This window comes from Zea mays, chromosome 6, assembly GCF_902167145.1.
Source record: "Zea mays cultivar B73 chromosome 6, Zm-B73-REFERENCE-NAM-5.0, whole genome shotgun sequence".
Classification (NCBI taxonomy): Eukaryota; Viridiplantae; Streptophyta; class Magnoliopsida; order Poales; family Poaceae; genus Zea; species Zea mays.
This window is the reverse complement of record NC_050101.1, coordinates 179,455,364-179,468,885: the sequence shown is the minus strand read 5'-3', so window position 1 is coordinate 179,468,885 and position 13,522 is coordinate 179,455,364. Positions and strand designations below refer to the sequence as shown.

Sequence of the window (13,522 nt, the reverse complement as noted above, 5' to 3'; positions counted from 1 at the left end):
CTAAAACTCGAAAAGAGTACTAAGGCCCGTCTGTAGCACTGTATATTTTTACTACTCTCTTAGGGCCCGTTTGTTTGGTTCCTTTAGTCCAGATTAAAGTTTAGTCCATACAATGTTTGGTTCTATTGACTAAAAGTATTCAAAAAATATTAAATAAATCATAAGAGGACCAAAATACCACTTAGTATTCTCCTACCATTAGTGCAACTGAAATAAAGGAGAGACAAAAGATGCAATTTAGGGATTAAATGAGACTAAAATGGAGGGACTAATCTTTAGTTTCTCAAATCAAACGAGGCCTTATTCATATGGAGTTTCAAGATTGGTGAACTTCTAAGGGGGTATTTGGGAGTGAAGTTTTTTCACAGTTTTGGAAGAATACTGCAGTATTCTCAAATACTGCAGTATTATATACAGAATGGTGTTTGACAAGCTGGCTAAAATCTCTGTTTTCAAAACTGAAGTATTGCAAATACTATAGTTGTTTTAAGGTATTCTAAACTTAGGTCTGGACCTCAGTTTCCAAAATTGTGGTATTGTAAACTGCGGTGTTGTCATGACTAAAGTATACTATAGTATTTCAAAAACTGTGGTTTTCAAAAACTTTGTTCCAAAACAGGGCCTAAGTATGTCACGAAATATATGGCGGATTTTAGTTTTCACATGCACTCAGCATCATGTACCTGGCACTGGCACTGTAGTGCACATTTTTATGTGAGTAGCACAAAGAGCTAGACATTTTTGTGGAAGCCAGAACATACCTTTATAACATGTACCCACCTCTGACTGAACTGTGCATTGAATCCTCTTTGTAATGTCAAGAATCTTAATAAATTGTAAAAATCTTAACAGAAATATGACTCGAAAAAAAGGCTCTCCGTAAGTCAAAAACTCGAGAATCAACAGTAATAATCTTAACCATAATTTTGTTTTTTTTCCTTCCTGATTCTACCTTTTACATACGCAAAATTTGGTTGAGGCCATCGTTGGTTTGTGACTATCTGTTATCCCTGTGTTTGCTCTGAGTATTGATGTGTGACATTTCTTCATATATATATTAATCTCTATTCTCATTTGCATCCTTGCTGTGGCCAGATCGTTTCCTCTTCTCCTTGAGGAACTCAAGGAGATCCTTGAGTACGATGTCACTGTTGTCGTTCCTCATTAGAAGTTCAGCAACCTCCGCAGGTGAGACCATTACCTCCTGTATAAGTTGCTCAATTTCTGGGTACATGGCATGATTTTCAACTGAGTGGTAGTTCCTTGCCAGAATCCGGAACGACTCCGGGGTGCAGTACCCCATGTTTATGTGCATGTCCATCCTTCCAGGCCGCAGAAGTGCTGGGTCAAGCCGCTCCCTGTAGTTTGTGGTGAAGACAATGATCCTCTCCTCCCCGCTTGTCGACCAGAGACCATCAACGAAGTTGAGCAGACCAGATAGCGTCACCTGCAGATCACCAAAATTCCAAACTGTAAGCCTTTTTTTTAAGGTTCATAGTATTAATGCTTGCAAGTTTATAAAGTTTGATAAAATCTTATCCTAAACGACACGTTTTTTTGATGATTCTAGTGACTACTGATGGATGGAAATGGGATATATAGTACTCCCTCCATCATTCTAACCTTGTCGTCGTTTTCTTCTCCTGCCGACGCAGTGGGCCTGGCGGTACGCCTCTCGCCTTCATCCCGCAGCTGCAGCTCAATGCTGCAGTCAATGTCTTCAACCACGAGAATGGAGCGGTTGCTGGTCCCGACGAGCAGCCTCCGGAGGTCGGAGTTGGACTTGACCTCGGTGAGCTCGAGGTCGTAGATGTCAAACTTGAGGAAGTTGGCCATGGCGGCGACGAGGCTGGACTTGCCGGTCCCCGGTGGTCCGTAGAGCAGGTAGCCCCGCTTCCAGGCCCTCCCGATCCTCCTGTAGTAGTCCTTCCTCCTGACGAACCGCTGGAGGTCCTCGACGACGGAGTCCTTGAGCTTGGCGTCCATGGCGAGCGTGTCGAAGGTGGAAGGGTGGCGGAGGTCGACGGCGGTCCAGGCGTCGTACTCCACCATGTGCATCTTGAGGCTCCGCTGCCGGTCCTTGATGGCCTTGGCCGTGGCGAGGACGTGCGGGAGGTAGGAGCCCAGGGCCTTGTCCTTGTGCCTCCTGTGGAAGCTGACCTCGAACGACTTGGCCTCCAGGCGGCCGGCCTTGTCGCGGCCGGTGGCAGCCCTGGAGGAGGCAGCCGCAGTGGAGGCGGCGTCGCGGGAGACGAGGAAGGTCCAGGTGTAGTCGACGCCGTCGTAGGTATCGACCATCTCCTCCCCCTGCTCCATCCCGACGGTGATCCCCTGCGCGTCGTCGACGCGGCTGGCGCGGAGGCGCGGCACGTCGGCGGTAACCCGTGCGGCCAGGTACGTGCGCGCGGCGTCGTATAGCTGGTTGGCCGACAGGCCCTCGGCCTCGTCGATTACCACGGTGTGCCGCGATGAGACGCGGGCGCGGACGCCCCTCGCCGCCGCGCGCAGCAGGTCCCCCACCTCGTAGGGCAGCAGCTCGCTCACCACGGTCCGCACCAGCATGGCCGCTGCCGCCGCCGACGCGGCCATCGTGATGTACCTCTCGTAGCTCCCGCCGCTCGAGGACATTGCGTGATGTTGCCTAGCTAGGGCAGCGCTGGGCTTGAAAGAAAGATGTGGCAAACGGGTGGGTGGGTGGGTTTTGGGAGGGGTTAACTATTGCGAACCTATTTGGAACTGAGCGGGATACACGTGTCGGGTTATTATTAAAGGACAAGCAAACGGCACCAAACTCAAGATGGTTCAGGAAGCGAAGCCAGCAACGAGGCCCTAGCATTGTCTGGTCTAACTGGGTAGACCAGATATATGCTATAAGCGGCATGAGCCCTAGGCCTTAGATTGTTTTCTGTTCTATTTTGCCGAGGAGCCGATAGCCAGGCCTAATCCTTTGCTAGCAGGCTCAGTCGCTCAGATGTACACGGAAGACGGAACACACAATACTCAAGGCCCGTTTGGTTCCTTTAGTCCAGGACTAAAATTTAGTTAGTAGACTAAAGTTTAGTCACTACCATATTTGGTTCTAGAGACTAAAAGTATTCAAAATACATTAAATGAATCATAAGATGACTAAAATACCCTTATAATTCTTCCGCTATTAGCGCAACTGAAACAAATGAGGGACAAAAAATATAATTTATATGGTTTAGTCCCTTTTAGTCACCCCTTGAGGGACTCCCCTTGAGGGACTAGAGACTAAAACAGTTTAGTCCCTGTTTTAGTCCCACCGTTTGGCAAATCAGATGGTCACTTTCATCAGTTGTCTTCTCCTCTCACACTCTCCACACGTCTAAAGGTGACTCTTGTCGATTGTGAGCGGACGGTGAAGTGAACTTGCGCACGGACTGTCCGGAAGCTTGTTGGAGGTTCAACAATCATGTCTTCATCCCGGTATTTCATAATCTCACGGACTTCATCTGATTTCTTCAAATTTGGGGATTCTTCTGATTTTCTCTCTGATCAGAATTGAGCAGTGGATTCACAAATCTGATTGGTGGAATTGCTAGTGCTACTCATTGTGAATGTTGTGCAAAAGTTTAAACGAGTTTGGATGGTTATTTTCTGCCGAATCGTTGATTCAATGATCGGGGCGGCTAGGGTTCTAGAAAATCGCCCCTGAATGGTCGCGGACCGTCCGCCAGTTTGGCGCGGACAGTCCGGACCCCTGGCGCGGACAGTCCGGCCCTCCAGCGCGGATAGTCCGGCCCCTGACAGAAATTTACACTTGCTTTCTCTATGTTGTGGTGTTATCAATAATTCATCTATGGTTATTTCTCACATATATTGCAGTGGTCTGGGTGGTCTTCGGAAGAAGCTTGCCGGTCGTTTCAAATCAAAGCGCACTCGTGCAGATGATGCAGACTATAATCCAACCACAGACTCAGAGGCCCAAGCTTCAGCTGGGGTAGCGTTTCTATGGACATAGAAGATGTTCCATACGCTCATCCTAACTATCCGATTGACATCACAGGATGGACTTATCCAAAGAGGAGATTCTCTATGACAGAATATTGTTCCAGGAGGACAGTCAATCAGTATGCTCTGCCCTTAGACACCAATATTCAGTTCTTTCACACCCAGCTTCAATTTGATGTCTTCTAGGGCACACTGATGGATACCAACTTTCACAAGTATCAAGTGATAGATTGGACTTTTATGTTGGGTCAATCAGTTATGTAGGACCTGATTCCAAAATTTGAGGCATGTGGTCTCTATCACTTTATGGGTCAGAGGACCGATTTCAGTGAGATGGCTGTAAAACAATTTCTAGCCACTGCTGACATTGATATCGATGAGCAATCCATCACATGGATGACTGGTTTCAAGAGATATTCTGCAACATTTGCTGAATTTGCTACTGCAAACAGTTTGGATTATGATACAATTTCAGCTAGGATTGATTTGTACATTGAAGATAACTTTGAAGAATTTGTGCAATTCTATGAGCCAGCAAGGCTGAGAATTCCTAGGAGGTTTGGTGAGACAGCAGGACTGAGGCATCATCCTGCTGTGATTAACAAAATTGCCAGAGTCACAATTCTTCCCAAGAGTGGAGACAAGAGCAAAATTAGAGACAAGTTCTGGAACATTATCCACCATGTCATGAACGGTGAGGTAATGAATGTTGTGCTATTCATGATGAGACAATTAAATGACCTAAAAAAGGACAAGAACCAGAACTTAGCCTATGCTCCATACATTATGGCTCTCATCAAAGCTGTCGGGGACCATAATTAGGGGTACCCCCAAGACTCTTAATCTCAGCTGGTAACCCCCATCAGCACAAAGCTGCAAAGGCCTGATGGGCGCGATTCCGGTCAAGGCTCCGTCCACACAAGGGACACGATCTCGTCTCACCCGAACCCAACCTCGGGCAGGAACAGTAGACCAAGGCAAATTCACGCCTCGCCCGAGGGTCTCCTCAAACAACGGACGCACCTTCGACTCGCCCGAGGCCCAGCTCAGGCAGGCTTCGCGGAGAAGCAACCTTGGCCAGATCGCCACGCCAACCGACCGTATCACAGGAACATTCAATGCAAGGATCACCTGACACCTTATCCTGACGTAGTGACCGCAGTCACTTCGCCGCTCCACTGACTGTCCTGACAGGAAAACAGCGTCGCCTGCCCTGCTCCAACTGCTGTGCCACTCGCCAGAGTGAGACCGACAGCAGCTAAGTCCGGCCTCGGGCGCCATAGGAAGCTCCGCCTCGCCCGACCCTAGGGCTCGGACTCAACCTCGACTCCGGAAGACGGTCTCCGTCTCGCCCGACCCTAGGGCTCGGACTCAACCTTGACTCTGGAAGACGGTCTCCGCCTCACCCGACCCCAGGGCTCGGACTCAACCTCGACTCCGGAAGACGGTCTCCGCCTCGCCCGACCCCAGGGCTCGGACTCAGCCTCAACTCCGAAAGACGGTCTCCGCCTCGCCCGACCCCTGGGCTCGGACTCAATCTCGACCTCGGAAGACGGTCTCCGCCTCGCCCGACCCCTGGGCTCGGACTCAGCCTCGACCTCGGAAGGCGGTCTCCGCCTCGCCTGACCCCAGGGCTCGGACTCGACCTCGACCTCGAAAGGCGGTCTCCGCCTCGCCCTTCCCTAGGGCTCGGACTCAACCTCGACTCCGGAAGACGGTCTCCGCCTCGCCCGACCCCAGGGCTCGGACTCAGCCTCGACTCCGGAAGACGGTCTCCGCCTCGCCCGACCCCTGGGCTCGGACTCAACCTCGACCTCGGAAGACGGTTTCCGCCTCGCCCGACCCCTAGGCTCGGACTCAGCCTCGACCTCGGAAGGCAGTCTCCGCCTCGCCCGACCCTAGAGCTCGGACTCGACCTCGACCTCGGAAGACGGTCTCCACCTCGCCCGAGCCCTAGGACTCGGACTCAGCCTCGACCTCGGAGGAGTCACCGCCTCGCCCGACCTCGAGCTCGGACCGACCACGTCACTGGGGGGCCTTCATTACCCTACCCCTAGCTAGCTCAGGCTACGGGGAACAAGACCGGCGTCCCATCTGGCTCGCCCCGGTAAACAAGTAATGATGGCACCCCGCGTGCTCCATGACGACGGCGGTTCTCAGCCCCTTACGGAAGCAAGGAGACGTCATCAAGGATCCGACAGCCCTGACAGCTGTGCTTCCACAGGGCTCAAGCGCTCCTCCGACGGCCATGACATCACTTGAACAGGGCAGCAACACCTCTCCGATAGGCACGACGACATGTACATAGGGCTCTGGCTCCCCTTTGCTAGACACGTTAGCACATTGCTACACCCCCATTGCACACCTGAGCCCTCTCCTTACATCTATAAAAGGAAGGTCCAGGGCTCTCGTACGAGAAGGTGGCCGCGCGGGAGAACGGGCTGGCGGACACACACTCTCTCTCTCACTCTCCCTCGCGAACGCTTTTAACCCCCTACTGCAAGCGCATCCGCCCTGGGCGCAGGACAACACGAGGTCGCGGTTTCCCCTTACTGTTTCCCCCTTGTGTTCCGTCTCGCGCCGACCCATCTGGGCTGGGACACGCAGCGACAATTTACTCGTCGGTCCAGGGACCCCCCGGGGTCGAAACGCCGACAGTTGGCGCGCCAGGTAGGGGACTGCTGCGTGTTGACGAACAACTTCCCGTCAAGCTCCAGATGGGTAGTCTCCAGCAACCTCTCCAACCCGGGACGGTGCTCCGTTTCAGGAGCCTTGAGTTCATGTCCCTCAACGACAGCTACGACATGATACTCCTTCCTCCGCCACGCGACAACGACAATGGCGGCCGTCAGCCCGCTCGTCGGCGGTGGAATCGACGACGTCTTCCCCACGTGGCGGAAGAGCAACATCCGGGTCTGTCCCGTCACCTTCCTCGCCGACGGAGGAGGAGGCAGGGCAGGCATGGCCAAGCAGGAGACGACACTTTGTCGACTGTCAAGCGAGTCGACGGCGTAGGCGCCCCAATGGGGGACACGTCGGGCGTTGACCTCACGTCTGAGACGAAGACGAGCGTCGTTTCCCCGCAACACGCCAACCCCAAGCAGACGGACGACGCCAACACGCTCGCGAAGGACTTGCTGGGCGTTAGCCTCGTACCTGAGATAACGGTGCAGTCCGTCCGTGACACGACTTTGTCACCATCCGTTGATCAAGAGGTACCGTCCGTTTCCCATCCTATGCCTTTTAGATTCAGCTTCGACCCACCAAGCGACCCCGCTTCGGTGGATGCTTTCATAAAGGCATATCCGAACCTTCCGGGGTATCATATGCGGTCAGCCTGGGACCGACTGACGGCCGCCTCGACCTACGGCCCCCCGGGTTCCGAGGAAGATGACGAGCCCGACTATGGTTGGGATTTCTCTGGGCTCGGTAACCCCAGTGCCATGTGGGACTTCATGACCGCATGTGACTACTGCCTCTCCGATTGCTCCGATAGTAGCCACAGCCTCGGCGACGAGGACTGTGGTCTAAGTCGCGAATGTTTCCACGTCGATCTAGGGGGTCTCGACGAAGGCAACCACCTTGGTATGCCGGAGGACGGCGATCCCCCTAGGCCTGCGCCTCGCGTTGACATCGTTCGGGAGCTAGCTGTGGTCCCAGTCCCTGCGGGGGGTCAGGACGCACAGCTCGAGCAAATCCGCGAGGTACAGGCCAGGCTCGACGAGGAAGCAGGACAACTTGTGCAGCTTCGGCAAAATATCGGGTAGGAGTGGGCAGGCCGAGCACTGGCCGGAGAAGCGCGTCATCTGGCCCAGGACGTCAGGCACCGCATTGTAACACCCGAGATCTAGGGGTATTAAAAAATCTCTTCTACGATACTCACCAAGATCAGGCTTTAATAAAAAAACCCTAAGGGAACAATGGTTGTTGCATCATGTTAGAAAGCATTTGTTTTTTTGTTTGATGAATGGTTTGCTTGATCTTTCATTTAATCATTTATTTGCTCATAATGTCAAACTAAAATAAATAGAAAAGAGAAAGAAAAGAGAAAGAAAAAGGTAAAGTGGCCCAGCCCCCTCCCCTGGCCCATTTCGGCCAGCCCACCCGCGCCCCTCTCTTCCCCTCTCTTTCTCCCCTCTCGGCCCACCGCGCCAGCTCTCTCCCTCGTGGGCCCGCACGCCGCTCGGCCCAGCTCCCAGCGCTCGCTCGCGCCAGCCTCGCTCGCGCCGCGGCCCAGCTTTGGCGGCTCAGCGCGCGACGCCCCGCCAGCCCAGCTCCACCCCGCGCGTGGCCGCGGCCCAAGCCAGCCCCCAGCCGAGGCAGCCCAGCTGCCGCGCGCGCCTGGCGGCCCAGCGACCGCGCCAGCCCAAGCGCCGCACCCCCAGCTGCCGCCGCGGCCCAGCCGACGCGCCCAGCACGCGCGCGTGGAGCGCCCAGCGCCTGCCGCCGCCATCCAGCCGGTCCCACGCGCAGGAAGCACTGTGCTTCTTCCAAAACGAACCGGCCGTGCGATTTTTCAGAGAAAAACAACCGCCCGACGCGCAGTTTCTTCCGCTCGTCGCCCACTTTCTCGCCACGATCTCGCCCTCCGACCTCGTCGAACCGCCGCCGGAGCCATGTCCCGCCGGAGCGTCGCCGCTCGTCCGCCGAGGTGAGCTCGCCCCGTCCTCTCTCCCCTTCCCCATTCTCTCTCCCATCGTGTGCGTTCGCTGCGTCCTTGTAGCCCCTCGTCGCGCCGTTCTTCTTTCCCCGGCGAGACCTCGTCCTTCCGTCGCGGCCCGCTGCACGCAGCAAGTCCATTGCCCCGGCGTGCAGGCCCCGCGTGCGCAGCCGCGCCGTTGTAGCAGCCGCGTCGACGTGGCAGCCGCTCCCCACCTGCGCAGCGTGCCTAGCCCCTGCCTCGTCCTCGCCCCAGCCCCGGCCACCTGCGCGTAGTGCCGCCCTCGTCTCCTCCTCTGGCCGCTCGCAGCACGCCCAGCCGCGTTGACGTCTAGCGCCGTAGCAGCTGCGTCCCGCTTCGCCGACGAACCTCGCCCCTGCGCGTCGCGGCCGAGTCGCTGCGCGCTCGCTGCATGCCCAGCTCGTCCCCATGCCGCCGGTCGCCGGTGCGCTGCGAGCACGGCTGAACCCAGCCCAAACCAGCGAGCCGCCGTGCGTCCAGCACCCCGTGCTCGATCGATCGTGGCCGCCGTGGCTAGCTATGGTGACCGAACCGCCGAGCCCGACCCCGCCGGTGTCCCTGCAGCCCGCTCCGTCCGTTCGTCCACCATCGCCGTGCCTCGGACTCACCGTCAGCCGTGTCGCGCACGTCAAATCGCGCGCGCAGCGCCTCGCCGTGCTCTCGCAGCCGTCATCGCGCAACTGGTGCGCGCGCTTGCGTTCGCTTGCGCGCAGTGCGTCGACGGGACTCCGTCTACCCCTCGTCTACCCCACGTCTACCCCTCGTCTACCCCCCGTGTCGCTCGCCATCGCTCGCACGTCGCGCATTAAATCGTCGCGTGCTGTTCGCGCGCGTTGCGCGTGCTGTTCGCACGTGTCGTCGTGCGTTCTACGCACGTTAATAATTCGTCTCACCTAGAATAGCTCGCGCTAATTAAATATATATTTAAAACAACGGTTACTCGAGTAGCAAATTAAATCGGTACTAAGTAGTGATTTTACTTAGCATACGATTTATGTCTGTCAATATGATTAAGCCGAATTAAATATTATAATTCATCTTCGCTTAGTGTAAACGTGATATCCCTCGACGGTAGCGTCAGTCGTCTCAGTTCCGTTCTCGCGTAGTCGTAGATGCAAATTCTATGTCGCGTGCATATTCATTTGATCTATATTGTTGTATGGTGTACTATTTTCTACCATTTCAAGAATGTTGGATGTATGTTTGCACTCGCGTAGATATCGGGCCGTTCGTGGAGTCTGAGGGAATTGCAGGAGAAGACCCTGAGCAGTAGCAGCTTGGTGAAGGCAAGTGTCCTCTGTCCCATTATGCCCCATTTACTTTATAATACACTGTCCCGCATACTATGAACAACCTAAGGATTTACTAGCTTTCTATTTACCTTGTCCTTGATTTACCTTTTGGGTTACTATGGTTAACTACATGCTAGCGCTTTACTCTAATCAACGAACATGATGAGAATTACTTTATGATACGATGTTTTTATTCTGGATACGATGGTGATATACTTGTGGCATTTTAGGGGACTCAGGCCATTTCCCGAGTACCTCTCCGTAAGGACCTGTTCGTTGAGAGACCACCCGGGATAACAGTGCAACCATAAGGGTGAAATGGGATGCCCTTAGCTAATTAATTAAAGGAACTAGAGGTGTAGTTGCTTCGCCGTCGTGCCGTCAATGGGGTCCAGGCACAGTGCTTGCTCTGCCGAGGCTGAGTGCCGAGGTTCTTTCGTTTTGCTTTTTGTTAGTCACTCTCCTGCGGGGAGGGGTACTATGTTTATCAAACTGGAGAAACCTAACGGGCGGCTATGACCTCTAGGGAATCTTTGTAAAAGCTACGCGGTGATACCCTGCCGGACCACCTAGGAAGTGATCAATGGGGATTAGCTCTCCCCGGGCAAAACGGGAATCACGGCTCATGGGTAAAGTGTGCGACCTCTGCAGAGGGTAGTGAAACTGATATATCAGCCGTGCTCACGGTTAAGAGCAGCCTTGGGATCCTCTTTGATTAGAGATACTCCGGATACACCTCAGATGATGACTTTAATGATGATGGTTAATGATGGTGACTTTAATTATGTATTCTAGTATTTCCTCTCAGAGGAGGTACTTTTTGGGACTATAACTTGGGCTTGATGATAAAATCTGGCTTCTACTAACAATAAATACCTGACCAACTAAAAGCAACTGCTTGAGCCTAACCCCACATAAAGGCTAGTCCACTTCAGCCAAACGGGGCATTTGCTGAGTACGTTGATGTGTACTCATCCTTGCTTTACCACAAAACACCAGGTTGTCCATATTGTAACCACTGCTCAGGAGAAGCCGAAGCCGTGGAAGGGGACTTCCAGGAGTTCCAAGACTACGACGAGTTCTAGGTGTGGGTTGGCGGCGAACCCCCAGTCAGCTGCCTGTGAAGGCCTTACCTTTACTGCGTTTCACTTAGCACTTTGATTTATCCGTTAAGTTGATGACTATGTGGATGTCTATGACTCTGTGATGTAATAAGTTAATACTCTTTTATGTTATTATTCGAGCACTGTGCGATGATGTTCATTTATGTAATCGCTGTGTACGTGAGTTCTGATCCTGGCACGTACATAGTTCGCATTCGGTTTGCCTTCTGAAACCGGGTGTGACACGCATCGCCGACGATGCCAGGGCAAGGCTGCCCCCGGCTTCCAGTGGGGTCGGCCAGAACCTAGCTGCAGCAACAATACTACTCCGAGCGATGCCGGAACCATCCACCACCGAGGGGCGGCGTATCCAGGGAGAGCTCAAGAATCTCCTGGAGGATGCCGCGGTCCGACGGGTCGAAAGCTCTGCCTTCCGAAGACAGGGGTACCCCCCGGAGCATCGCGCCGTGACTTTCCGATTCATGCGGGAAGCCTCGGTCCACACCGGGCGCACGCGGGACACAGCGCCTGCGGCCCCGGGACGCCTCGGCAACGAGCACCACCGCCACGACCGTCGAGCCCACCTCGACGAGAAGGTGTGCCGAGGCTACCACCCCAGGTGTGGGGGACACTATGACAGCGGGGAGGATCGGAGCCCCTCGCCCGAACCACCCGGTCCGCAGGCTTTCAGCCGGGCCATACGACGGGCGCCGTTCCCGACCCGGTTCCGAACCCCGACTACCATCACCAAGTACTCGGGGGAGACAAGGCCGGAACTGTGGCTCGCGGACTACCGGCTGGCCTGCCAGCTGGGTGGAATGGACGATGACAACCTCATCATCCGCAACCTCCCCCTGTTCCTTTCCGACGCCGCCCGAGCCTGGCTGGAGCATCTGCCTCCTCCGCAGATCTCCAACTGGGACGACCTGGTCAAAGCTTTCGCCGGCAACTTCCAGGGCACATACGTGCGCCCTGGGAACTCCTGGGATCTCCGAAGCTGCCGCCAGCAGCCGGGAGAATCCCTCCGGGACTACATTCGGCGATTTTCGAAGCAGCGCATCGAGCTGCCCAACATCACCGACTCAGATGTCATCGGCGCGTTCTTCGCCGGTACCACTTGCCGTGACCTGGTGAGCAAGTTGGGTCACAAGACCCCCACCAGGGCGAGCGAGATGATGGACATCGCCACCAAATTCACCTCTGGTCAGGAGGCGGTCGAGGCTATCTTCCGGAAGGACAAGCAGCCTCAGGGGCGCCAGCCGGAAGACGTCCCCGAGGCGTCCGCTCAGCGCAACACCAAGAAGAAGGGCAAGAAGAAGTCGCAAGCGAAACGCGACGCCGCCGACGCAGACCTTGTCGCCGCCGCCGAGCACAAGAACCCTCGGAAGCCTCCTGGAGGCGCCAACCTGTTCGACAAGATGCTCAAGGAGTCGTGCCCCTATCATCAGGGTCCCGTCAAGCACACCCTTGAGGAGTGTGTCATGCTTCGGCGCTACTTCCACAAGGCCGGGCCACCGGCCGAAGGAGGCAGAGCCCCCGACAACGACAAGAAGGAGGGCCACAAGGCAGAGGAGTTCCCTAAGGTCCACGATTGCTTCATGATCTACGGTGGGCAAGTGGCGAACGCCTCGGCTCGGCACCGCAAGCAAGAGCGCTGGGAGGTCTGCTCGGTGAAGGTGGCGGCGCCAGTCTACCTAGACTGGTCCTACAAGCCCATCACCTTCGACCAGGGTGACCACCCCGACCGCGTGCCGAGCCCGGGGAAGTACCCACTCGTTGTCAATCCCGTCATCGGCAACGTCAGACTTACCAAGGTCCTCATGGACGGAGGCAGCAGCCTCAACATCATCTACGCCGAGACCCTCGGGCTCCTGCAGATCGATCTGTCCTCGATCCGGGCCGGTGTGGCGCCCTTTCACGGGATCATCCCCGTGAAGCGCGTCCAACCCCTTGGACAACTCGATCTACCCGTCTGCTTCGGGACTCCCTCCAACTTCTGAAAGAAAACCCTCACATTCGAGGTGGTCGGGTTCCGAGGAACCTACCACGCAGTGCTGGGGAGACCATGCTACGCCAAGTTCATGGTCGTCCCCAACTACACCTACCTCAAGCTCAAGATGCTGGGCCCCAACGGGGTCATTACCATCGGCTCCACGTACCGACACGCGTACGAATGCGACGTGGAGTGCGTGGAGTACGCCGAGGCCCTCATCGCCGACCTGGAGAGCCTTTCCAAGGAAGCGCCAGATGCGAAGCGCCACGCCGGCAGCTTCGAACCAGCAGAGGCAGATAAGTCCGTCCCTCTCGACCCCAGCAACGACACCTCCAAGCAAGTCCGGATCGGCTCCGAGCTCGACCCCAAATAGGAAGCAGTGCTCATCGACTTTCTCCGCGCGAATGTTGAGGTTTTTGCGTGGAGTCCCTCGGACATGCCCGACATACCAAAGGATGTCGCCGAGCACTCGCTGGATATC

The 13,522-nt window shown here is 55.3% G+C and overlaps 1 protein-coding gene across 1 annotated transcript; it reads right to left on the bottom strand.

The window, feature by feature from the left end:
* Positions 1-881: 881 nt before the first annotated feature.
* LOC100381564 (Protein HYPER-SENSITIVITY-RELATED 4) lies at positions 882-2,667 on the bottom strand. The gene is made up of 2 exons (NM_001174389.1): positions 1,624-2,667; positions 882-1,447 (listed from the first exon to the last, which is right to left on the bottom strand). Exons 1-2 carry the CDS (start codon positions 2,626-2,628, stop codon positions 1,058-1,060), a joined length of 1,395 nt encoding a protein of 464 aa, NP_001167860.1. The 5' UTR covers positions 2,629-2,667; the 3' UTR covers positions 882-1,057.
* Between the last annotated feature and the right edge of the window lie 10,855 nt (positions 2,668-13,522).